The sequence below is a fragment of the Cyanistes caeruleus genome, chromosome 14 (assembly GCF_971803275.1).
Source record: "Cyanistes caeruleus chromosome 14, bCyaCae1.hap1.1, whole genome shotgun sequence".
NCBI lineage: Eukaryota > Metazoa > Chordata > Aves > Passeriformes > Paridae > Cyanistes > Cyanistes caeruleus.
The window spans coordinates 2,656,127-2,683,057 of record NC_141714.1 but is presented as its reverse complement, the minus strand read 5'-3'; the positions used below and the strand labels follow the sequence as shown (position 1 = coordinate 2,683,057).

Genomic DNA, 26,931 nt, shown 5'->3' with positions numbered 1-26,931 from the left:
CACAGCCACCAAAACCATCAAGTCTGTCCTAGGTGGGATCAAACCTGTGAGCCAGGGGCTGCAAATAGTTCCAGCTCCTTGGCGCAAGTCTTGAGGAGAGACTTTTTAGCAGGTCCTGTTGCCACAGGAGTTGAGGCGATGGTTTTAACTGACAGAAGGTAGATTCAGACTAAATGTAGAGAAGAAATTTTTTACCCTGAGGGTGGTGAGGCCCTGGCACAGGTTTTCCCAGAGAAGCTGTGGATGCCCCATCCCTGGAAGTGTTCAAGGCCAGGTTAGATGGGGTTTGGAAGAAACTGGAAGGCTGCTGTTTCCCTGAGCTGTTATTGCACGTTTTCTCCATAATCAGGGTTATGTTGCTCAAAAACTCATTTTAGGGACCCTGTTCAATCTTGTGCTTTCCCAAGTGCTGACACAAGCCCAAGCTGGCTGGTCCATGTTCAGTGTGAGTGGTACCAAAAACACATTTAATTAAACAAGCAGAGCCTTCACCCACCAGAGTAGTGCTACAGAAAGGACCTGTTAAATGGGGTTGTGTTTATCTACTGTATTTATATTATAGAAAAGCACATATAATTAAAACACTTGTAAGTTCTGGATGAACCATCATCCATGTCTGTGCATGGCCCAGTGGCTTCTCCTTGTGAGCAAAGGCAGAGTCAGATTTTAATTGGGATATAATTTAATATCACTTCTTTATCCTGCCAGTGGGAGCTGCTGTCTGGGGAGAGTTTGGCTAGGGACAAACCTGCTCTGGGTGATACCAGCCTTTTCTCAGTGTCTCTGGCGTTGGTTAGTGGCCTTCACCACATCCCAAAGCAGTAACAGAATTTTGCAGATAATTCCACAAGATAGTTTTAAACATTGCCTGCAGCATTGGCAGGCTGGAGCCTCTAGAAGGTGTCAGGTAATGATTTAAATTGTGGGTGTATTTGTGTCTCTTCCTGCAAGGAGGACAGCAGGGGACAAAATGGGAATTTCTTTGTCTAGGGTATTCATAAGTGCTTCTCTTAAATATATTTCAAACTTAGAAATATATTTAATTTTCCCAAAGTCAGCACAGAGCCCAAAACTGTCCAAAATCTCAGCCATGCAGACCCCAGCATCCATCCAAGCTGGGCCTATCCTTACTCCAGAACAGTCCAGCTCCAGCTCAGCTGATCCACTGGCAACATCCCATCCCTGAGGTTTCTCACACCTCCCAGCATTCCAGGTGGGATCTGTCAGGACAGGTGCCATGTGGTATATGTTGATAAATGCCCACAGGCTCCTTCATCCCCCAGTTTTTATGGAATTACACCTATAGGAGTAGTTTTTGCTTGGCAAATGTATTTTATGCTGCAGCAAAAGCACTGGTTCGATAAAGCACTTAAACATACACTTTATCTTGAGCATGTTGGAGATTATATCCCTCTTTAGCAAAGCATTTAAGTATGTGCTTAATTTAAGGATTTAATTAAGGATTTTAATTGTAGACTTCAGTATGTGCTTACCTGCTTGGCTGAATGTGGGTGAGATTACTACAAACTGAAGATTTCGACATCAAGTCAGTGACTAATTCTGTCTGAATGAAGGTGTTACATTATTCTCACACAATGCAGTTAAAATATAAATAGGAAAAAGGCAAGAGGCAGTTAACTCGGTTCTTTCAGCTGAAAGGAACATCCACAGCCAAATCTGAGTTGATGAAAATCTAATATTATTAGTTAGAATCTCTAAAGTGGCATCACAGATCAATAGAAAGGAGCACCTTAGAAATGAGTCTCCAGCTCATGAGCTTTAATTATGAGAAAGGAAGGATTCAGCCATCCTCTCCCTCTCATCAGTGACAGCGACCTCGGAATGTAAGTGGCCACCAACTAATGGGCTGTGGCATCATTTCTCCAGTCATTAGGAGATTTAAGTTGATTTGCTAAGAAAAGAGAGTTTCTGCAATTGCATCACCAGCCTGGTTTTTGGACCATTTCCATAACTTTTGAACTCTGTGACAAATTTAATCTAATTGAGTGGAAAAAAAAAAAAAAAGAAAAGAAAAAATTAAAAAAGAGGATTCCAAAAATATCAAGCTCCAGCAAGTTGAATGCAAAACAAGTGTCTGGGTTTCTGTTTCTCCAGTAGCATTTGCTATCACTGAAGAGCCTTCCCCATCCCAGTGTGCTGGTTTTAGGTGGGATGGAGTTCACTTTCTTGACAGTGCTAAAATGGATAAATGTTTTTATCTTTAAGGTATCACAACTCCTCTAACTGGTTTTTTTTTTTAAATTTATATATTGAGCCATCTTAAAATGCAGAAGGGGAAATGATTGTTATCCAGAGAGACCAGCCAGCTGATACACCTACAGGGCACCCATCTGAGAGCACTTCCTGCACGAGTTACCCAGGGAGATAACCCAGGCAGCCAAAATGACAGTGCAGGCTCTTAGAGATCTCTTTAACAAACACAAGTGAGTTTCTGTGGAATTTTACATCTTGCATCTCTTTGTTTTCCACAAGAAGCACAAGAGACGCTTCTACTTTATGTCTATACCTGCACCTCTTTTTTCTTTACCCTCAGATTTCATTTTGAGATCTCAGACTACATGACTATGCAGTATTAGGCTTCCAACCTTTTAATGGAAGTAATAATAGGGGTGAGTGGCGATAAAGGCAGTTCCAGACAGCAAATCCACTCACTGAGAGAAAAGTGCTTAATACTCTCAGAAGCAAGAGGCATTTTACAGCTCAGGTGTGTGGCAGTCGTGCCTCAAGAAGGGTGGCTGGAAGCTGGGATGTGAATATCCAGGAAAACAGTTGCTGCAAGTTCAGCCTGGCAGTGACTGTTTGTGTGAGCTGAGTTTGCCTCTCAGCATCACCACTTCAGGGAGACACCCAACACCAGAATCTCTTTGCACATCTTCCCTTCAGGCACGGGGGAGAGAAACCTGTGGCATTTAAAGAGTGGGAATGGGAATAATGTCCTGAGCTGTGATGCCGAGGCTGTGGTGACCAGGATCCTTCATGGCTTGTACTGTGCAGTGTGGTGTGAGCACAGACACCCAGGCAGGGCTGGGACTGACGTGCTCCTGTCTCAGCACAGACAGAAGCAAAGCTCTGCCAGTTCTGAGCTGTAGAAGGTACATGACCTGCAGATGAGTCAATCTAATTTTATCCTGTAGTGAGCACTGGCGTACCTGTATAATGAATAGCACATTATCACATCTTTGCTTGACTATCTCAATATAATATATTAATATAGTCTTCATAGCCTTCGGTTATCCTGTTATTTAATCTTTAATCTAATGTATTTGGAGCAACTGGCTAGTGAGATGCAGCCCTCTTTATCCTTCTAAGGACAACAATAGCAGGAGTAAATGTTAAACTAAAGGAAGGAATGAAAGAAAAAAATAGCAGCTCTATTTGTGCTATGTTGAGATGCAATTCTTGGCAGCCCCAGAGATTCAACAGTCTGGTATTTATCACGACAAAACGCAGAAATGTCTGATGATTACATGAAGAGAAATAAAGAGACTGAGCATAAACTGCAGTCTGAGAGATAAGGGCACATTTTGACAGCAGGCAGCTGCTAAAACAGGGCTATGTGACACCAGACCCTGCTGCAGAGGAGGGGACACAGGCCAGGGCAGGGACAGGGGATAAACAGGGCAGTTTAATACTGAGGGGCAGAATTAGGCAGCCTGCTTAATCACATTATTTACCATCAGGAGGATTATTTTTAAGGAATGTATCCCTCCTTCATCTCCCATCTGATAACGCTGCAAAGTGCTGGCATTGGCTGTGGAGACTATTTAGGATCTTTCATGCTGAAATGAGCCCCTGGTGTGGTGTTCAGTGAGGGGAACCTGTCCAGCAGTGCCTGGAGTTGTCCCTGTGCCCAGAGGGATTTAGCGTCACCCCAAGTCCCTTGAAGACATGGTCTGGATCCTGGGCTTGGATCCAGAGGCACCTGCTCTGCCCTGGCTCTGTTCCAAGGTGGGTGCCTGGCAGGACCCCTCTGCGATGCTTCCAGTCTCTACTGGGGTTATGACACCAAGGTGATGGAAACCAAGAGCTGAAAAGTCACTGAATCCAAGAGCTCCATGGAGCTCCTGGTGTGAGTGAGACAGTCACTGCACAGCTCTGGCCAAGGTTGTTTGACATTAAGGTTGGGATTTGAGAACAGCAAGGTGCAGATCTCTCAATTATTGCCAAGTGAGTGAAGGCTGCAATCCTACAGGGAACATGCTGAGGTGGGGACTCGTCCTGGGTAAGGAAAACAGTGGCTGGGTGGCCAAGCTGGGAGCAATCACCAGTTTAATTTTAAGGCTACAGTTATGAATCAGGTCATGATTCCAGCACAAAAAAGGAAATGTGCCATTTCCTGGACTGCCCTGGACATCACACAGGCCATGTTCTTGGTTGAAGGATGAAAGATGAAGGATGATGCTGAAATTCATTATTCTGTACAGAGGGACAGAAGCTCCTGGGTTTTAGCAGTTGAATCCCAGTGATGGAAGTCTTTTATTTCCCTGGCATGAGCACAGAGCAAAGTAACACATGATCCCTGTGGTTTGGCTTCATTTCATCCTTTTGCAGCATGGCATATTTGATGCAGGACTCGAGGGAATGATGAATTGCACTCTAAGAACAATTCAATGAAAACATATGGACATGATGAATATGATACAGATCTTATGGTCTTTGTAGGGTTAACATAGGGTTGTACCGTGAACCTCTGCATGAAAACTCTTCTGATGAATACTTTCCTCATTCCTTCTGCCCCAAATAAAACCACCAGGTTTTTTTAGGATCAATTATCTCCTCTTGTGGAGATGAGGACATTGCTGAGTTCCCCCAGCAGTCTCCAAGGATGGAGAGCAGACCCTGTCACTCAACACTACCAAAGGCATCAGAAGCAATTAAAGAAAAATAAGAGTGGATTTGAAGAATGTAATGATCATTCATCTAGCTGGGGAAAAAAATGGGGCTTTATCACTTAACTATTAGAAAGACTATCATTTATACTCTGATAAGTATTATGGCACTGCAAATGATTTAATTTTAGAACAAGAAATCAATAATGTAGCAAATCAATGCAAGAGCTCAAGGCTGCTCCAAGTGGGCAGGGAGAGACTTTCTGACTCCAGTCTTGGCCCAAAGGAAGAAGCCAGGTATCTCCTTGCCCCCCATGCCTGCTTTTCCACAGCAATTTTGCCTCCCAGCATATCATGCCCAGCTCCTTTGGTAAACATTCCTCCAGCTCCTGTTGGATGTTCACCCTTCATGGTTCTCGTGTGTCCTGTCCCGTTGAAGCAGATGAGCTCACTGCAGGGTAAACTTAAATGAGGATGGTGATCTCCAGGTCCAGGAGACAGAAAATCAAAGATGTGTAACAAAATAAGGTGTTTTTGAGGGAGAAGCTGAAAATTGCCATAGCCTGCAATTGTCTCTGCTCGTGCTTTGGTGGCTGCCCTTGGACAGGCAGTTTTGTCACTCTGCTCAGCTTCTCGTTGCTCTAACAAGGGACAAGGAGCTCCACTGATCTTTGAAAAGCCTTCAGTAAATGCCACGTTTTTTTTTTCATGTTCTGGATGTCCCTGCTACAGCACACATACATCAAACCCTGTCTGTAAAGGAGTAATTAAATGGCACTGCTAAAGGGATGTCATAGGATGGGCCTGATTACAGCTCACCCAGAAATGTCTTCCCAAGTCCCAGGCTCTTTGACATGATTCTCCCCCCTTTCTCTGAATTTCTTCCAGCATTAATTTCAGCCAGTCCTGGGATTATTTGAAAAAGGGCCTTGGGGGACTTGTTCAAAGGCACTGCCACCACAGACAACTTTGCTTTCTGAACTGAAGCATTTCACTCCTATCTGTCTGGACATATGAGCTGCTCAGCACTGCTTCATTAGGCAAGTTATTTTTAAATTCCCAGAAAGAGCAAAACATTGAGAGAGGAATTAGCATTTGCCGTTGAAACAGCTGCCAAACAGAAGAGGCAGAAGGCACTCCTGGTCCCCCCTGCTATCCCTGGGATTAAGCAGGCACCAGTCACTGACACACTCTCAGACTGCACAACAGATGTCAGAAGTCACGCCCCAAGATGAGGATTGGTAAGTGACCATCAGAACTCTGTTCTAGATATAAGTTAGAAGGTGACCATCAACACTGATTAAGAAAAAAAATCTTGGAAATCTCTCTCTTCCTCCAACCCCATTCTGCTTCCCACTTTTTCTTTCCTGAATTTTTCACTTAAGGCTTTTAACTCCATTCTGGTTTCTCCACACAAATGAATGAAGCAATAAAACCTGCCCAGAGTCTTTTCTTCCCATAAACAACAAGACCCAGTGGGCACCTGACACTTTCCAAATGCCAAGGGACTGCAATAAAGCTGATGCTGCTTGATTGTATTCTCACTCTGTAATGGGTTTAAGTTTCCCAGTGGCTGATGGTGCTCTTACAGGCCAGAGTTAAAGCAAAAGCCTTAGCAATGAATTGTCTGAGGGATGTTTTGGTGGCTGTTTGCAAACGCTGATTGCCCTGTGGTTGGTGCTGCTGAGGGCAGCCAGGATTCACACTGATAATGTTAATAATGCAAAAAAAAATGTTGAATATAGGATAGGTTAGGTAAAAATAGCCTTTTCACCTCCCTGGGAGCCAAAGCTGTGTGCGGGTTGTGCTGCCTGGTTCACCCCTCCCTTCACCCCTGCCTGCAGCCACAGGGTTTCTGTATTTATCCAGAACAAATCTAGCAGGAGCTGTTCTCATAACCTGCTCCAAATTCCTGCCTAATGAAGGCTGCTGGATTCCCCTGAATTAAGGCTTGTTCAAACCAGAGTGTTTCCTCTGGAAAAAAAATGATCTCATTAAGTATTTCCAGTGATTCTTCAGTGGCAGGCACTCTGCCACAGTCGGCAAACTGTGTGTGGATTGTTACAGTGGACAGTTTTGCCCAGTCCTAAAAATACACAGTGACCTGTATTGATGTCCAGCTATCAAACACCCCTCTGACAGATAAATCATGGAATTACAGAATGGTTTGGGTTGGAAGGGACCTTAAAGATCATTCCATTCCACAGGGCAGAGACACCTTCCACCATTCCAGGTTGCTTCAAGCCCCATCCAATCCGGACCTGAACAATTCCAGTGATGGAGCAGACACAGCTTCTCAGGCTGTGCCAGGGCCTCACCACTCTTCAGGATTAAATCTGTCACATGCCTTCCAGAGACTGCATTTAAAATGTCCCTTCACCTTTTATTTCTTAATAAACTGTTCCTTGGGTGCTTTCTCACGGAGGTGTGTTTTCCAGCCCCCAAGGAATACTTCCTGGAGCCCACACAGAGGTAACAAAAGCTCTCTTGTCTTTCTTGGTGCCTCGCTTTGTGACTCCTTAGAAGCAGTAGCTCCTCCTGGCAGAGCATCTCATTAAGAACTCATCTTCAGCTGATTATTCCTCTTCTGAGTCACTGCTTTCCATGACTTTGTCACCCACCCCTTAGTCCAGCTGCTGCTCTATTCTTAGGCTAACGACTTTACATCTGGTGGCACGAAAAACATGTTGTTTATTTAAATTCAGCTCATTAAGTGATCCAGATTAGGTTTGGTATTGGCGACCTGCCCCAACTTCTGTGCAGCTGCAGATCACCAATAATGATTTGGCATTTTCTTGCAGGTCAGTGATCACACATTAAGTGATGTGGGGTCAAGATCCGGCAGCAAAGAAACTCTGCCGTGTTCTGTGTGCTGCTTACACTGAGACCTATCAGTTTTCAGTCCAATTAATATTTGTCATATTGACACAACGTTCCTCTTTCTCAGTCAAAGTACAGTGAAAGACAAGATCTGGTCTCTTACTGGCTGAAGGCTTCTTCTAACAGCTCTACTACTGTAAACTATGACATTAAGGAAAATATCTGGTTAACAGGGCAAAGCCTACTTTTCATAATGTTACAATATCTCCTTGAAATTATTTATCGGTTTAGTATTTATTTTAAGTTGTTCTTTTTTCTCAGGTATCCTTGATAACAGGATGTCCAGGAATATCTCCCATTAACCTTTAAGAGACAAATGGCTGGAACAGATCTCCTGTGGCCTCTTCCCTGGCAGCTGCTCCCTGTGAGGGGCCAGGAGCCCTCCCCTGTTTCCCACTTGTGCCCAGAGCCAGGGCCCCACCCCAGCCACGCTCCATGGGGGCAGAGTTCCTGGTATTGCCCAGGGCTGGGCAAACCTTTGGATCTGAGCTGTCACAGCCAGCAGCCCCACACTCTGCCCCACCCTCTGTCACCGGGATGTCCCCAAACCCCACCCGCGCCTTCTGCCTTTCCAGCTCGCTCCTGGGAGAGGTGGGAACACCAAACCCAGGGGCTCAGCAACACCAGCGAGACTCGGTTTGCTGTAAATGGGGATAAAGGGAAAGAGCTTCAAGTGTTCGAACGCTTAGAGCTGTTCACCAGCACAGGGGTGGGACTGTCCCTTTGGGGACTGTCCTTTTGGGACTGTCCATTTGGGGACTGTCCCTTTCCCTGCAGCCCTGAGCCCTTTGTCAGTGTCAGCATCTGCTGCTGTGTTTGTGCTGCCCCTTGCAGGGGAGGCGATGGAGCAGGGCCTGCGGGATTGCTGCAGATCCATCCGCATCGGGAAAATCCTGATCCAGAGCGACGAGGAGACCCAGCGAGCCAAGGTGTACTACGCCAAGTTCCCCCCAGACATCTACAGGAGGAAAGTGCTGCTCATGTACCCGATCCTGAGTGAGTGTCTGCCGCCAGCACGGACAGACAGACTCCTCTGAACGCCGAGTGCCGGCACTGGAAGGAAATTTCCACATTTCAGGGGCTTTGATTGGGTTTTCTGCTTGGTTTAGGTGACAGAGGAGGGAATGGATCAGGCTGTGCCAGGACACACATTACTCAGCTGCACCAGCGTGAATGCAGAGCAAATCGTTTGGGCATGGCTGCCTTTGGGAGAAAGGCTGAGATTAAGACTTGATATAAATTTGATTTTTTAACTTTTGGCATGAGAAAAGACTCAAACAGTGTTTTTCTCACAGTACTAAAATATGTTTTTTGAGTAATGTTATAATCCTAGAAACAAATTACTTTAAAATTAAATAAAGTTAATGCTAACCAAAATAAAATTAATCTGGTAAGCATGGTAAGGAGTTCATCAAGATGAGGTAACTTTTCCAGTCTAGGATATTATTCTGTCCTACCTATGGAGCTTTTAATTTCCATTTGACTATTTTAGATGAGCTTTCTTGCCTCGGGGTTTTAATAAAATTCACCCACTTCTGTGCTTAAACCTGGCAGAGTTGGCTTTTTCAGAATAGAGATGAAGTTCCTTCATCAGGAGACAAGTTTTCTTGAATTAATACCTGCGGAGGTGAGTTTTCTATAAAGAAAGGACAAAATCATCATTCAATTGCACATGATTCTTGGAGGGCCTAGGACAATTTTGTCAACTAGGAGGAAAAATAAAACCTCACTTTTTCCCACTTTGGTTAGTTCTGGCCTGAGCAGGGCTCAGGTGCAGTGACAGAGCACTCTGGGGACATGAACAAGCACCTCCATGTTGGGGCTGTATAAATGGTCACACTTTGCCTCAACTACTTCATCTTCTGCAGCCTGAATTTCTCAGGTGCAACTGAATTTATAGCACCTACCTATGTACTGACAGTAAACACCAGAGAAATCCTTTGGGATTAAGTGTATTCAGCAGAAGTTCACACATTCTGCATTTATCACAGACTTTGTATGTAACTTTCTGTCAGAAGCTACAGGAAGACAAAGTCAATTTAAAAAGTAAACAGCAGCCCAGCTTTAAGGCCAGGTAGCTGCAGAAAATCAGAATTCCTGCATTTACACCACCCAGCTGGCTTCAGCTGCCCACTCAGCTCCTGGCTCTGTCTCTACTTTGAGTGTACAAGGGTCTGAGTTTGGTGGGTCTTTTATTTTAAATTTTTTTGCTCAGGTTTAGAAGCTCCCAAGAGATTCAGATTTCCCCACCTCACTGCATTTGGATTATTACTTAGCTATATTGTGAATAAGATATTTTAATATATTTTTAGAAAAAGAAAAAACAACTTTTATTTTTTTCATCTATCACTGCATACCTAACAAGTTGTTTTTAAAACCCTGGGGAATTTAAAGCAAATTTATTTACCCTCATTGAAGGAAACTACATTGAACTTACCATGGAAAAGTGTTGCAATTCTCTTTTGCTATACATACAGTAGCAAATTGAAAACACTTAAGTAGGAATTACACCATGTTTTTGCTGTAGATTTTGGATTTTTCCCTATACTGCAAAGTTTTCTATGCAGATATATTTTCCCCTCCAAGCTTTTTGAAAAATGCTGCTACACCGATCCTAATTTTATCAAAGCTGTTAAGGAGATGTGTGTGCACAGGTCATTAATTGTTATTAATGTCAAGTGGATACTGAAATCCATTAAGTGATTTTGAAAAATCAGAGCTTTTTTCTGTACTTGATCGACTCTGTGAGGGCACTTGCAAATAAATCCACCAAATCACACTGAGGGAGAGACTTTTCCTCGGCTGTGTGCCCTGGAGCTCAGCTCCGGGTTTTTAGCGCTCAGGAAGGTGTGAAGCAGCAGGATCCAGCTGCCATCTCTGCTCCTCACGGGTGTTCATCTCCCAGCAAACTGGCAAATGTCTGCCTCAGGAGTCAGAGCTCACCCACAGACGTGAAGAAGAATGTTCTGTTCCTCTGTTGCTTTGCCATTTGATGGTTTTCAAGACTTTTGGTAAGGTTAATCAAGTAAATGCATTTTGTTGAGGGGGAAAGAGACAAACAAAATGACCTGTCAGATATCAGGAGGCTGTTCCAGGAGCATAAACCATCATCTTATCCCTCCATCTAAACAGAATATGCTCCACCTCCCATTTTCTCCATAATCCCTAATATTTTGCTGCTTAGGTTACTGGTGTCTAAACAAAGCCACTTTTATCCTGCTCTGATCTTCCCTGGTATCCAGAAAAGGTGGGGAGGAAAGGAAGGATTCACTTTCATGCATGATCAGCCTCTGGCAGTCCCCTCACCTCCGATTTCCTTTGAGGTGACACTGAGGAATGTCCTGCTGCTGTGCTAATTGCCAATACTCACACTGGTGGCTGCCTTATCAATCGTGGGCACAAGGCTTTTCATGATAAACTGAATCAATTGTGTGCCCATCACCTGCTGCCTGAATTATCCACGTTCAACAATGGAATGGATTTTTTGCCAGCTTCAGAGGTGCCTGTCAAATATAAAGGTGTGCCCACACACTCAGCCACAGGGTCTCTGTTTGGGGGATACAGTTTCTCCAGCCACTGCAACTTGTAGGGGTTGGAGCACTGCCCAGGTAAAGAAAAAAAAAATCCATTTGTTGTGGGTCAAGAGCAAGACAACTTTTCCCAATGACAAATATTTTGGTGCATTAAAACCACAAAATTGCTTTGTGACATTGAATTTACTCTTCTTAGTTTTGGGTTTGTTTTTTTTTTTTTTTTTCATTTTATTCACATTTTAACAGTCAAACCAGAGCTGTTAGGTCATGGTTTGACCCTGCAGTAAATCTAACTGTAATTTCAGCAATAATGCAAAGGACTGGTCTGATTTAAAGTCACTCTCCCAACCCAAATTTATTTTTAAAAACATAAAAGGTGAACATTCTGCAAGCAAGTTTTATTCTATATTAGGTATCACCTCTCCATCACTCCTGCTATGTGGTGTATCAAGTATCACCTGTCCTGCCGCTGTAAGAAACTCAATCACTTCATGTACTGGTTATTTAAACAAAAATATAATTGGGAAAACACACCTGCTCCAGATGAAAGTGGGACTCCTTCCTGCTCTCCATTACTGAGGATTTTGGCATCTTCCTTTCCTGGTCACAGCCTGTGGCAAGTAAAGCTGATGAGAAATATGTACATGTACCTGTCCTTTCTTTTTTCTCTTGCCCAGACACTGTGGCTGCCTTTGAGTTCTCAAGTCTGACAGGAAATTTAAAGTGTGAATATATAAAAACACTTCATTTACATTAGAAGTTATGCTTGTATTGTTGAGTAGAAACTCAACAGTTTCCACAACCTTTAAATGCAACATCCCCCTCAACTTGACAGTGCTATTTTTATAATGAACCACCAAAAGGAGAAACAAAGGTGTCTCGTGGGCTTCCTGAAATGGTGTAAATCCTCAGGAATATGTTTTTTTCTCTATGTATCAAATATTATGAAGATGACTTCCTTGCAAAACCATCTCAAGATATGACTTTGGGCATTAAAATGGGATCTTTCAAAAGTCAGCTGCCTTTGATAATTTCAGGAGAGAGGGGGAAAACTGCACATGTGCTTAACCCTACCTAAGATGGGAAGCCTGGCATTCAATTAATTAAGGGTGACATCGGAAAACAGGAATATCTTCGTTTTCATAGGGCATGCCAGCTGTATGTAGTACACAACGCCAGATGAGAGGGGAAACCCCGCCATGGTTAGATGTGGAGGAATGCCAAAGCTTCGAGGGGAAGGAATGCCCATGGTTAGAGGTGGAGGAATGTCCCCACCGCCAGTCGCCAGTACTGCCAATATTTATTATTTTCGCACTGTTGGCCACCATCGGCCTTGCACGGAGCCACCTCTGCCCAGCGCGCGCACACCTGAGGTGACATGAAGCGGCCCCACACTTAACGGACCGCGGGGACACGGACCCTCCTCTCGCGCTGCACCAGGAGCAGGCACCGCTGACGCCCGGTAGCCTCCACATTCCGTCAGCCCGTGAGCCGAGGAGTAGCGATAACATCCACAACCCTACCCCACCCTCCGCCTTTGCCCCGCACCAAAATGGCGGCGGCCCCTGAGGGCCGCGGCCGCGCGCGCTGGGCGGGGCTGCCCTCCCGGGCCGCGCCTGCGCGGGGCCGCACAGGGCCGCGCGCGCCGCTACTTCCGGCTGCCGGCGGCCGCTTCCGGCCCCCCGTTCCTTGGTAACAATGGAGCAGAAAATGGCGGCCTGAGCGGGCAGGAGGCGGCGCGGCGGCGGAGCGGCACGGAAGGAGCGCGGAGAGCCGGCACCCAGCCCCGAGCGGTGCGGGCAGCGGTGCACCCACAGCCGGGGGGGCGGCGGCGGGCGGCGGCGGCGGGCGGTGAGCACCGGGGCGGGGGCGGGCTCTCAAAATGGCCCGGGGAAGGGAGAGGCCCAGGCCCGGGGGAGGCGGCGGCGGCCTCCGCCCGGAGCGGAGGGCGGCAGCGGGGCCCCTCAGTCCCCGCTCAGGGGCAGCGGGGCGGTTCTGCGGAGCGCGGGAGGCTCCATCCGCGGTGCCGTGAGGGAGCGGGGGCCGGTGATGGCGGTCCGAGCGCGGGTGTGCCCGGATGGGCCGCGCTCCGTCACCCCGGGGATTCTCCTGGCGGGGCCTCCCGCCGCCACCCTGATCCTCCACCGGGGGCTGGAGCTGGGTTTGCGCTGCTCCCGGGGAGGGCAGGCGGGCCCGGCACCCTCCGGGTGTCCGGCTGGGCTGGGGGAGGAATTGGAACAAGCTCCATTTGGGAGGGGTGGAGGGAGGGGGGTGGTTAGAGCTGCTGTCCTGGGCCTTGTCCACAGTTCAGTGCCTGCTGGAGGAATCGCAGCTTTTCAGGGCCGTGGTTTCAGGCCGTGCTTCCCGTGAGTCGAGGCAAGAAGCCTTGTTGTGGAAGACAGGCGAGAACAATTCTTCCTATCCCGCTGTGTAAGGCTCTGGATCAGCTTGTGACCTGTTCAGACCTGTGGTGTTTGCTATTCCTGTGCTGAGTTTCTCCCCAGTTGATCACGTCATCTTTGCTCTGTCACCTGAGCTTCCTGTACAGGTTTTTCCCTGCCCCTTTTAATGCTGTTTGTTGGCATTTAAGGTTTCTGTCTCTCTGTTTCAAAACCTTTTTCAAGTTCGGCTGGATGTATGTGTTTATCTTGAATGATCTGCTTTGATTAAGGAGCAATATCAGCTTGTGTATATATCTACATATATGTATGTGTGTGTATATATATATATATATAATATAGTGATGATTAAGGTTTGTTTTTTAATTTTGTTACGTGTCTCCATTTTAGTGTGAAGTAGAAGCCTGACAAAAGGTTTCAAAGCAAAAAAAAACCAACCCTGAAATTTAAAAATAATAGTAGTATTATTTTGCTGTTTCTCAGGAAGGTGGAGCTTTCATACAGAAAAGCTCCTAAACAAGAATACAAACTTGGTAATAGCCAATAGTATCGTCACACATCACATTTATTTTCCTGTCCACATTGGCAGTCTTGGGTAATTTTGACTTGAAAATAATTGTCAAATGTTCAGAAGAAGTTCTGGCACTAATTTGTCCCTGAATTTTAATTGCAGTGACTTGTCAAATCTTTCTAAAACAAGTAAACAGTTGGCTGCTTCTTGGGCAGTTAATTATCTTAATTGAGGGTCGGATATTTAGTTTTGTTGTAGTGGTCACCTAGCACTTAAACTGACTTAGTTCCCTCTACAGGTTTACCATTTTGGAATTAAAATAATGATAGCTTGGAATTATGTCCTGGGAAGGGAAAACACACCACACATTATAAAATTAAGGGTTTCTTGTTATGTTAGACCACTGAGGCACAGCAGCTGCAGTGTTCCCTTCATCAGCAGCTCTCACTGGGTAAATGTTTGTCACTGAAATAACCACACACCAGTATTTTTCAAGCCTGTAGTGGTTGTCATCCATATCATATTTCTTTTGAATTCCATATATTACTGAATTCCTGGACAAGAGTGTTGCAAGTGTCTCCTCTCCAGTATGTGTATTTGGGTTTTTTTAGTGGAGTGGGGAGTGTGATGGAAATGTTTTCAAAACTCCTCTAGATCAGTATTGTTGCTTGTTCCTTTATTCTTCTCTGTGGAAGAAGGAATTTATCAAAATAAATCCCTCGATCTTAGTAGAATGATTCCATTTTAAGTAGAGATGTTGCACTTTTTTTTAAACAATCATAGCATAATATAGCATAATGTTATGACTCCATATACTTGAGTATAAAGATTGCATTTAAATCCAGCTTAATGTAGTTTAACACACTAGTGGAGTGTCCTAAGTGGTTTTTTTATAGAGAACTTCAGTTTCCATGTGTTAAAACACTTGAATCCAGACATGATTGTTGGGTGTTTATCCAAGGTTTTGTGGTTTAATCTCAGTCGTGGTGAAAATTTATCAGCTGCTGAGCTTGCAAAAAGTATTCCTGAAGGGATAAAACCAAATGTGAACATTTCCATCTTCAAGATATTTTTATGAGAGTCTTGTGCTTCTCAAAACCAAAACTTCTAAAGAGCGTAGCAGTGTCATAACTTAGTCAGGAGCTTTGTGTGCTGAGTAGGGATAGCCAGGAGCATCCCAGGGACTGGTTTTGCCTTTGCACAGGCTCTGGCTGCAGGTAAGATCATAAACACAAGCCTGAGTCTCCTTCAGACTACTCAGGTTTGTATTAATGAGGTACTTGTTAGGAACTTTTGGCTGCTGTGCAGTGTTGTGGCTCAGCTTTTGACTCAGGGAGGTTTGTGGGGTTGGATGGTCTCGTAAAACCACCTGATGATTATAGAACGGAGGAAAAGTCAGCACACATTTTATCTTAGTTCAGTAATTTAAAATCATCTTGTGCTCAGAGCACTCTGGCTTTCGATGTGCAAGGTGTATGTGCATGTAGTCCTGTTAAAGTGCTGGAGCTTCCCTGCCTTGGGATGGCATCAGAAATGGAATTCTCATGGTACAGATGCCTACTTAAATTCAAATAAATTTGCCTTCATTTTATTTCTCACTTCCGTGTTTGTTGGGCACCAGATACCAACAAGAGCAGGAACGCACATATCGGAATTCCTCTGTGGGTTGTGGTCTCAGTGATTCTCTGGTTGTTGCCTTTTTACCATTAGCATTGCCTGCATTAGCAGCAGTTGTGTGGAGACTGCAAGATTCAGCAGTGAATTTAAAGATGGGCTTTTCTTTTTTAGTTGAAAGTCAGTGAGGGTTGATTGGCTTAGTGTTTTCACTAACCATAGCTTGTGTTTCTTCAGAAATCAAAACTCTACTTGTCCTTGGATGTCAATCCTGTTCTGGTGCTGTCCCTCAGGGTGAACACTGGTTATTTGTGTGCAGCTTTACTTCTTCTTTTGAGTTCAGAGTGGGCCTTCTGCTGCTGACCCAGCAGGAAGCTCATTTCTGGGTAAGAAAGAGCATCATTTCATGAGCCTGCAGTGCTGCAAACTTGCTGCACCTCATATACACCAAGCTTTCTCTTCTGTGCTATCTGAATTTGATGGCAAAAGGCAGCGTTATCTTAATTTTATTTTCCACTTGCATGCGAAAAGTGTTGTTTTAGTAAGTGCAGATGATAAAAGGCAAAGCCCAGCATTTTGGCAGTTGTTACCACATTTTATTTTCAGAGCTCCATCTTGGTTCCACATGCTCTCAAGTGTTCTGGAATTGCTAAGCTCTGCCCTGATTTCCTCACTTATCAGGAGTTGTTAGTGTTTCTCTTCTTTATCTCAACAGTTGGTTCAGCTCAAGTGTTTTTCCTCTCTGGTTTGCTGGGGCTTTTTTATTCTGTGGAACTTTCTGCCACTGTTCTGCAAAAGTATTCATTTGCTTTCTATTGTTTGAAATGTATGTTCAGAATGAGATCTTGTTTTGAGGGCCTTTGCTTTGAAACACACTGTGGTAGTGAAAAAGCTGAATTGATGTTTAACACTCCTTGTTAAAGTGGCATTTAAATTTTACTGCATTTTTCACAGAACACTTCCCTAGAACACAAAACTCTTCCAGCTTTCCAAGAGTGATGCATGTTTCATTAAAATTTTTGAATTAAAGAGGACATAGGGAGTTCTTGATTTTAAAACTTGTGGTAGTTTTATTAAAAATCTGATAAGAACCTAAATCTGCTGTTCATCCCAGTGGAAATAAAAAGCCAGAATAGCTGGGGGAAAAAAAAAAAATCCCAAAATTCATGATGCCACTTTGAAAACCAGAAAAGTTTGTTCCTTTTTACTGTTTCTAAGATGGAGATGAGTGTATTGGACCTGTGGTATCAAAGCCTTTGGTGTGATGACAAAAGGAAGCTTGTGCACCTGCACAAAAAGAGAAAGCCAAACAAACTTGACATAATGAAGCTCCATGTATAATGCAAATAGATGACTTTCATTTCACTGTCTTAGGGTGTCTTTTTCCTTTAATGATGGGATTCACTGACAGTTTTTGCTTCTGCTTTTGAGCTTGTAGACTTGAGTGATGAAATATTTAAGATGAAAATGTAGTTTCTGTTATGTCTTACTTCCAGCTAGTTTTGAATATTGAGAAATTGGATACTGACTGGCATGGAAACTGTTTTTTAACTTTGAATTCTTCTAGGAAAATGAGGTGGGGTGGGTTGGACGAGTGCTGTGTGTGGAGTGGGTTCTGTTTGTGCTTGAAGGAGCCGGGGTAAGAGGACTGCCTGTTCTAGCTGCTGTTCCTGTGTCATTTGAGACATGGAATTGGAGCGAGGGCTGGCTGGGGCCGTGCTGCCATGGCACGTCAGAGCTGCTGAAGTCACAGTTCGTGGAAAGCGCTTGGACACGCAGCTGTGCTGTGCTTCTCTGCAGCTGAAGTGTCTTTGAGGCATGTTCACTGCAAGCTGGGCAGGGAGAAAAGCCTCTAACGACCCAAAGCAAACAAATCAGTGTTTCTGACTTGCATCCTGAGTCACTCTTGTAGTCCAAGGGTTTGATCAGTTCTGCAAACTGCAGGTAAGCAAGGTGCTCTACAGGTTGAAGTAGCTAATTACGATGAAGGTATGAATCATAAATGAGAAGTTTGCCTTCTGCTGAGGACACCTCTGGAACACCCACAATGCCATCCTCTTTTTTGTTTATCCAGAGGTATTAACTGTGTTGCTGGGACGTGAGGTAACTCAGGAAACATTCCTGCCATACAGGGCACGAGAGATTCTCAGGTGAGGTTGAAATACCGGTAACACCGACATGGGGGAGTTCTAGAGGAACTTCTTGCACACCTGACTCATGAGCAGCTGAGTTGTTTCTTCAGTTTAATTAAATTCCATGCCTTGTCCTGTTAAAATTTGAGGCTTGCCCTATAAATGTTAACGAAGATTTTAGTTTTAAGGTAGTGCTTTTTTATTTAACCCTGCCAATGAGTGATTTCAGGGTTTGTCAGAATTTTTAAGTTCTGCCTAGATGGTTTAATGAGAGTTCTTATGTTTTATGGGATTTCTTTAAACCTAAAAACACCAGGAATGCAGGCTAAGGTAGTATCTTGGTATTCAATACAGATAACTAATGTCAGGAGATATTGCACATTCTTGAAGGAAGAAAAGATTTATTACTGTGCATTATGGTCCATTAGTACTTTTTCTGGGAAGAATCCTGTAGTCCACAAGTGCTATGCAGTACGGAGATAGGCTGTATTACTGTTGAAGGTAAATGGGTGACACTCACATGTTATCCCTGCTTGCTGTTCCACTAGATTTGAGGCAGAAGCTCATTCCTGACTGGATTTAGTTTATGCACAACCTGGCATGAAAGAAAACAAAGTATTTCTTATGCTGTAAGAACGATAACTTTGCATTATTGAGGGAATATGCAGTACTCTTAAATTGTCCCAGTCCAAAATAACACAGTATTACTTCCTCTTGAATAAAAGAATGTAGCAAACAATAGCTTTTGAGGGCTTACTGCAGTCTGGAGCAGCAGTGGGGAGACAGGCAGTCATTTGTGCTTGGAAATCTCTGAGCTTGTTGAAGCGTAACTGCAGGGAAGATACTTTTCTGATTTGTGGCAGGATGGGAACACCAATTAAGAATTCACTGTAGTTACTGTCTAGATATTCAGCTGCTGAAATATTTTTTTTTAAAGGAGAAAAATTGTTTATCCTATCTCTGATTCTCTTGCTTTTGCAGGCTTTAGGTGGTCACCCCCTCACTTCCCCATAAAGAGATTTTCCTATCTGGGTATCTCAGCTGAAGTTGGCAATAACCAGCAGATCTGAACTTCCTGCTTGTAGTTGTGATCTTCCCCACCTTGTGTCAACTCAGTGCTGACAAGGAAGGACACTAAAGGAGGAAATTCTGGATCTTATAGCTTGGATAAGAACAAAGTCTTACACTGGAAGATAGAAAAGCATAGTTGAACTGTACCTGCTTATTAGATAGCCAAATGTTGGTTATTTTGTTGTAAGCTAATAGTACACCTGTTGGTTTTCCTTCATCAGGCTTCCCTGTATTACTGGCTTCCTTCAGCCAGTCTTAATTGTCTGCAGGGTGTGAGCTGACAGCAGCATCCTGAGGGGCAGATTTTCAAGTTATTTCTGCCTCCCTGTGCAGAGAGAGTAACTCCCACCAGGGAAATCCTGCTGTCCAGCTAGATGGGCTCTGTGGAGCTGTGCTGAGGCAGGAACGCTCTAAACATTCCAGTAAGTTCAGTCTGGCCATGGAGAGCTCTGCAGCAGGCTGGGAGGTGAGGCTTATGTTGGACAATGTGCACAATGAGCTGAGTGCACAGGGAGGAGATAGAAAACAGCAGCAGCCTTGGGGTAGAAATCCTGCTTTTTTTTATTGGTTTTAATACCAGAACTGTGGTTTGAAGAGTACCATCCGATTTGCTATCAGCAGTCAGGTAGGGAGAATGTGTTGTTGCTGTTTCTGTGCCATCTTTATTTCCATCATAGAGGTTCACAGCTTTTCTGGGATCATGAAATTGGGATATGGGGGATTGATGTAACTTGTTAGTAGCTTGCAATAGGAAACTACAGCAATTTGTCACTAGGAGAAATAGTATTCATGTAAATTAAATTCTTCATTCAAGATCCCACCTCTGAGGCTTTTTTCTTAGCAATAAACTCTATTCAGCCTTGACCATTAGCTGGTTATTTCATGGGAAGATAAGATGTGATGGAGGAGAAAAAAGGAGCAAACCTGGAAATAAGTAGTACTGACTTATTCCAAGCATTTCCTAAAGAACCACCTATTGAACTTTACATCAGCCAGTTTGTAAAGAAGAGGTATTTAAATTTTTCAAACCCCATTTGACTTGTTTTGACTCTCCCTTTTTCCCTTACTAAGAATGGTACTCCTTCATTTTCTGAAATGTAATAGGCAAATGTCTTTGAATCACGTAGGCATTAGATAGCCAAGGTGCCTGCAAGCACTGGAATTTTCAGTTAAAAGGAAAGTAGTAAATAATTAATAAACAAATGTTATGTTTTGTATGCATAGTGCATCTTTCTTTTTTAAAAGCTCTTGAAGAATTAGTGTAATGCTTACAAAGGTGTTAATATTGCCATCTTTCTGAAGACATTTCACGTGTTTCCAAGGCAGTAAATCCCATGGCAGTCATTTGGAGTAAAATACTTTATAAAACTTGGTGCTGCTCCTGGCCCTTACCATCTTGTTACTTGTCTTTATTTTCTTAATCTTGTTGTTGACCTTGTATCATAGTTATCCCAAAAAAGGGAATGCTGGTTAGAGTTTGATGTATATTCCCAAAGAATTGATGCATCTTTAAAGGTTTTATTTTGGATACAACTTTCTCATTCTACTTAAGACTTTCATTCAGATCATACCAGAATGAGAGAGAGCTGCTTTTAAAAGTATTTTCTCCGACATGTCTTTAAGTAATGCTACTTGGAGTAATAATTCTTCTACAAAAACCTTGTAAAAAAAGTTGATTGAAGCTGTGTTCTCATTAGAAATATGTGCCTGGCCTCTGAAGGGCACAGAGATTTCCTGAGTGAGCTTGGTCAGAGCTGAACACACCTGCAGAAACTATTGCTCAACTGTCCTGTGAATGGGGTCATTTATCAGCACCAGAACACAACGCTCACATGCCAGTCTGCAGTCTTCAGATTGCACCAGGGGTTTAGAAATGCAGAGAAAGCCGAGAGGCTCCCATCTGACTCAGGAGTAACCCTGGTAATTGCTGCTGTTCCCCGATTGCTGAAAAAAAGTGTGTAATTGCTTTGGTAAAAGGGCAGAACTTCACAGAACCAAACGGCACCAGTAGCCCAGAGTGGCAATAAGTTAATAGCACTAACTTAAAATCAAGTTCTATCAGAACTGGAGACAAAGAGGGTCAGAACAGCAGTTTCATAATTTGCAAGTCTGCAATAATGGGATGTCTTGTCCTGTGGAATTTTTCTGGTGCTACACACCGAGGTCGGAGGTGCACTTTAATTTTCACCATAGCAGCTGAAATAAAGTGCCCATGGAGATCATGCAGTGCTGCTCTTCTGGAGAAGCACTAATGTAAACTGTGGGCAGTCTTGACTTGACAGCTGTGCTGACAAACCAAAAAAAGATGCTTTTTGCACTAGACAGATGTCTAAGTGTTGGAAATTTTCCAGTGAGAAGCAGAAAAGCTTTATTCTTCCAGTATTTCCATGTCACATGAAGTATGGTTTAAATGAAAGGAATGTTTTCTGATGGGGAATGTTATTGCAGAGCTTTTTAGCATGCAGAGGATTAGCTTGTTAATCACCTGAGTAACTAGATTCTACCAGTTGTACAGGAAAATTCTTGGTGCTGTGAATATTGAGGCAGAGTGATCAAGGAAACTGGTTATTTTATCTTCATTTGATGTATTTGCATGGCACAGCCAGTGCCAGAATGTCTCCTGCATTTGCATGTGTTCCTTATAATATTTATCAGATACAGACACGGCATTCATCGATTATTTTCCTTGAAAGAGAGACGTTGTCAGGTATTTCATCCAAATGAAAAACAATATGAGAAAGTTATATTTAAAAATATGCAGCCTAGAAGACAGCTCTTTAAAGCAGTGATACGTGGTGTATTCTGGAGTTTTGTCTTGGAAATTTGCTCATCAACATCAGTGGATGTTCAGTAAAAGCTGAAACTTGAAAGCAAATTCCTCTCTTGATGTAAAACTGTAAAGGTAATTTTACAAACTCTTTTTGTTTTTTGAGGGAATGAGAACCTTTTTTTTGTGCACAGACACAAAAACAAACACTCTGAGTTCTTCATAACCACTTTGTTGTGTTAAAATTCACTTGTATGATGAAGAGGGTGTTTCTGTAGCAGGCAGGAAAAAGCAAGGAACATATAATCCTGTGCTCAGAGAGCATGATCAAGGATGGCTTATGCCTTGTACTACACTTCTGTAAGGCTGCTTGGACAGGCAGTTGTGATATTTGGAATATTTTATGCAAAAAGCACATAATCATGGTCACCTACTATGTGAATGCAAAGGTGGGCTAAGGCTTATGACAGATGATATTCTGTGTTCAGCTTGCTGCTTTGTTGAGTATTTGGTAGTGATGAGCATCAGTTTAGTTTGTACTTCTTGAGGAGGTTTCTGCTTTGGTTTTGATCCCTGTGGTGATGAACCTGATTTTAACTAAAGCTTCATTAGCAAACTGCTTTAACTTGTACTTCACTCTCTATTGCAAACATGCCTAAATTCCAGGCTGTATTTCACTGCTCTCGATGAAGGCTTTGTTCTCTCCTTTTTTAGGTACTCTTCTACTCATCAAGATGGAAAGCTCAGATTCTAGTGATAAAGGAAGTATTGATCAGTCAGAAGCCCAACGTCAGAGCCAGCTGGATCGGTTAGATCGAGAAGAAGCTTTCTATCAATTTGTGAACAACCTGAGTGAAGAGGACTACAGGCTTATGAGAGATAACAATTTGCTAGGAACACCAGGTAGGTAATGCTTGCCTGTGTCCATCCTGCTAGAGTTGCTTGTAGGCAGTTTGTGTCATTTTCTCTTCTCCTGAAGCCCTTTCACCCGTCTGTGTGCTGCAGCCGTGTTCCGTGGTAAGAAGTAGCTTCTTGCTAATTTGCACACATTTAAATTCACATTGTCCCTTGACTTGTGGAGACATAGGATGGTGTGGATTCACCAGATCTGGTGTTTGCACAACTTGGCAGGAACACCCAGATTTGACCCAGTTCCAGTTATGAGCCCTTAGATGGACAAAAAGTCTCCTTTAAGCATCTGTGTGCAGATTTTGTGCTGGTGAGGTTAGGAGTTTGTAACCACGGTAAGTAGTCTGGTATGAGATTTCTGCATGGGCATTTTGATGTCAGCCCTCAATCAACTTGTTAAATTTCCTTTTTATAGGTTAAAATCTAATTCAAACCACGACTCAAGTAACTTAAACCTTCTTTTTCTGCTTGTGGAAGCGTTAACCTCAGCTATTTCACTCTGGGCACCCTAATGGGTGTAGGATGACAAAAATTGCTGCTCAGTTGTAGAGGTTACAGAACCAGAGAGCACATCTCTCTTGAATAGGATGGAACTGTTGGATATTTCAGCTTCAGGAAAACTTAATTGGGACAACAGTGCTAAAGTGTCTGAACTTCCCCTTAGCAACATGCTTGGCAGTGCCATTATGGCAGGATTTAATTAGACAGAACATAAGCAGTGGCTTGTACCTTCTTTAGAAGCTTTTGATAATGCTTGCCATACGTATATGATTTGGAAATATTTTTGGAAAATTTTGCTTATTTTCTAAGGTGAAATTACTGAAGAAGAGTTGCTGAGAAGGCTACACCAAGTTAAAGAAGGTCCGCCACAGCAAAACAGTGATGAGAATAGAGGTATATACAGTATTTGTGAAAACTCTTAACTTTAGCACCCCGTACGGACCTAAACTTGAGTGCAGGAGTGGAAAAAGTTAAGCCTAGGCAGGTGCAAGGTGAGCTTTGTTTCAAAACTCAGTGAACCTTATGTCTGGTATCTGCTGCAGAGGTCAGTTTGGGACAGATTTCATTCGTAACACATCTCTTACTTCTGTCAAAATAAAGTTTTGTTAAGGTTTATTAAATTTTTTTATTTCTTTAAAGATTGCCTTTCTGTCTGCTCCCTTCTGGGATGCTTTTTGGCAATCCCTCTTTTTAATTCACCATTCTTCCCTTCCAAAGATGCTGCATTGCTTGTGTTGTCACCCTTCTGTAGAGATTGGTGGGGGATCCACGGGGGTGACCACTGGGGTTCATTTCTTCAGTGAGACTGATTAGCTATCAAGCTCTGCAGGTTGAGGCTCAGGACAAACTTAATTCTCTGTTTCACGGTCGATAGATCACTTAATTGTTTGGAAAGGAAAACACTGAATATTGATGTGTTATGACACCTGACATGTGACTTTCCATTTAGTTAAGATAGAAAAAGATGTGTTCTTTTGATGACTTGTTTGCTCTGTGATGGCTGCAGCCTATCTGTCCATATTAGAGCAATGTCCACTCCTGCTCCCTTAGAAGGGCTCTGGTAGTTACAGGATTGTCACTCTGCCTATGAAAACACAGTAGCACTTGGTAGGATTCAGCACTTCTAAATTGTCACTTGTTAAGCTAAGCAATTATGTTCTTGGAAAAGATGGCTCCAAAATTAGCTCAGTACTCTAATTTTGGTAGTTCCCTGTCTTTTTCACAGGTGCAGAGTCCGCAGAAGATGTTTCAAATGGAGATTCTATAATAGACTGGCTTAATTCAGTCCGACAGACTGGAAATACAACACGAAGTGGGCAGCGAGGAAACCAGTCCTGGAGAGCAGTGAGCCGGACTAACCCAAATAGTGGCGACTTCAGATTCAGTTTGGAAATAAATGTCAACCGTAATAATGGGAACACGAATCCAGAAACTGAGAATGAGCCATCTGTAGAGCCTTCCAATGGGGAGGATTTGGAAAACAGCCAAAGTGACTCTGAAATTCCAAGGTCTGAATCACCGTCTGTAAGGCAGCCTGGATCAGAAAGGAGCAGCGCGGAGGAGCTGACGGCTGAGGAGGCTTCCCCTCCTAGAGGGCAGAGGAGAGCCAGGAGTAGGAGTCCAGAACAGCGGCGGACGCGGGCTAGGACTGATAGAAGTAGGTCACCTATTAATGCAGTGAGTGAGGCCCCTCGCAGGTCTCACCATAACACATCATCTCAAACGCTCGAGCACTCCTCAGCGAGCGAGGCTGAGGGCAGCTCTAGAACCAGGCAGCACGTGACCTTAAGGCAGCACACAGTGGGGACTGAGGTGCCAAGTGAAAACGCAGTTCTGTTTTCCCCCCCTGAAACAAGGCCTGCTCCTCAAGCAGCGGGTTCTTCAGAAACCACTGGCACCAGCGAGTCCACGGCTCCTGGGCAGAGGCCTCCCACCATAGTGCTTGACCTGCAGGTGAGAAGAGTTCGCCCCGGCGAGTACCGGCAGAGGGACAGCATAGCCAACAGGACCCGCTCCCGCTCCCAGACCCCCAACAACACGGTCACCTACGAGAGCGAGCGCGGAGGATTCCGGCGCACGTTCTCCCGCTCGGAGCGGGCCGGAGTGAGAACTTACGTCAGCACCATTAGGATTCCCATCCGTAGGATCTTAAACACGGGCCTGAGCGAGACCACGTCAGTGGCCATCCAGACCATGCTGAGGCAGATCATGACAGGCTTCGGGGAGCTCAGCTACTTCATGTACAGTGATAGCGATGCAGATCCCAGTGCGCCGGCTCCCAATCAGAACGTGGAGACTTCTGAGGCGCAGAGCGGAGGCGGGGGCACCTCGGGCAGCGAGAACGCAGATGTCAGCTCAGGGGAGGTGTACGAGGGTGGGCACGAGGCTAGCTCGACATCTGGTGCCAGGAGGGAAGGCCGCAATATGAGGGGGTCGGTCACTTTTGAAGAAAGCGGTTCTCTACCATTCCTTAGCCTTGCACAATTTTTCCTACTCAATGAAGATGACGATGACCAACCAAGAGGACTCACCAAAGAACAAATTGACAACCTAGCCATGAGAAATTTTGGTGAGAGCGATGCTCTGAAAACCTGCAGCGTGTGCATCACAGAGTACACGGAGGGCAACAAGCTCCGCAAGCTGCCGTGCTCGCACGAATACCACGTGCACTGCATCGACCGCTGGCTGTCGGAGAACTCCACCTGCCCCATCTGCCGCAGAGCAGTCTTAGCTTCTGGGAACAGGGAGAGCGTTGTCTAAAGGAGAGCTGAGTCGATGGCCAGGCAGCTGGTGTGATAGTGATGGGCAAAGAAGTCACTTCCTTTATGGCCACTTTTTGAGTGGTACCTCAATGTATAGTAATGACTCGGAGTGAATCTTCCCTCATTGAAGCATTTTCTCTGGATTCAAGCATTGGGAATTGGAAAAATTTCTTTAATTAGGTTTTTCGAGTTCTAGTCGGTTTGGGTGTTCAATTTCACTTGTCCAAAGACATCTCCCCAATTCAAAATATTTTTTTCTTTGTGAAGAGTATTAAGTTCTTTCTCCTGTCCAGCCCTTGCCATCCCAGTCCAATAAACAGTTTGTCCTCAAGATTGTGCTTCTGAGGAGTTCTTTGAGAAGTTATCCCAGCTCAGTGTTCATGAGTCATAGAGGAATTTTTGCAAGAAATCCAACTCTCTGAAAAAATAATATTAATTTAATTGCACATGTGAACATACTTTTAATTTTCCTCCTGGGTTAATATTGGACATGTCTGTGTAAATAACACTAATGTTAGCCCTTTCCCCATCACTATGGCACGCTGTAGGATGAGCTGTTAGCGTAATTGGGATATTTATCTTGTTGTGGAAATATAAGAATTGCCTATGCTTGTTTAAATAAAGGAAAAAAAAAAACAAACCAACAAATCTGTTTTAAAATTGTAAAGCTTTTTTGTAGAAGCTCAGTACTTTTCCAACGCACTGTTGTACTCTAACGCATTAAGAATTAAAATTGTACCATGCTTAGAAATCAAGAATGCTTTTCATACAGACCCCACCACACAGAGAGCAAAGTGAACACGAGAGAGCTGCTTTTGTGACTGTGTACCTGTCAAGAGCAGTGCATATCTGTACTATTTATGTGAACAGCTACTGTAACATAAAAACAGTTGGATTAGACATTTAATTGCATTTTAAAAAACGGAAATGAAATGTTATAATTGCAGTGTTTTTGGCTCAGTAATGCCACCAAAAAAAAAAAAAAAAGATAAAAATTAGAAA

At 43.9% G+C, this 26,931-nt stretch overlaps 2 protein-coding genes and 1 long non-coding RNA gene across 12 annotated transcripts in view; 2 read left to right on the top strand and 1 right to left on the bottom strand.

The window, feature by feature from the left end:
• The window catches only part of LOC111929233 (uncharacterized), an 18,340-nt gene extending 5,430 nt beyond the window's left edge, over positions 1–12,910 (bottom strand). Inside the window, exons 1-2 of the long non-coding RNA XR_002864604.2 lie at positions 12,632–12,910; positions 11,798–11,874 (exon numbers count right to left, since the gene is read on the bottom strand). This is a non-coding gene — a long non-coding RNA (uncharacterized LOC111929233). The remainder of the gene's footprint in view (positions 1–11,797; positions 11,875–12,631) is intronic.
• LOC111929232 (uracil phosphoribosyltransferase homolog) lies at positions 8,473–9,014 on the top strand. Its single transcript, XM_023926742.2, has 2 exons — positions 8,473–8,726; positions 8,840–9,014. Exons 1-2 carry the CDS (start codon positions 8,573–8,575, stop codon positions 8,962–8,964), a joined length of 279 nt encoding a protein of 92 aa, XP_023782510.2. The 5' UTR covers positions 8,473–8,572; the 3' UTR covers positions 8,965–9,014.
• Positions 12,902–26,931, top strand: RLIM (ring finger protein, LIM domain interacting). 10 transcript variants are annotated; one of them, XM_086850133.1, is made up of 5 exons: positions 17,565–17,731; positions 17,862–17,937; positions 22,472–22,660; positions 23,477–23,560; positions 24,393–26,931. In XM_086850133.1, exons 3-5 carry the CDS (start codon positions 22,492–22,494, stop codon positions 25,925–25,927), a joined length of 1,788 nt encoding a protein of 595 aa, XP_086706259.1. In that variant the 5' UTR covers positions 17,565–17,731; positions 17,862–17,937; positions 22,472–22,491; the 3' UTR covers positions 25,928–26,931. The 10 variants fall into 10 exon arrangements, with proteins under 10 accessions (XP_086706257.1, XP_086706263.1, XP_086706258.1 ...); XM_086850131.1 differs by lacking the exons at positions 17,565–17,731; positions 17,862–17,937 and adding an exon at positions 12,902–13,056; XM_086850132.1 differs by lacking the exons at positions 17,565–17,731; positions 17,862–17,937 and adding an exon at positions 12,949–13,114.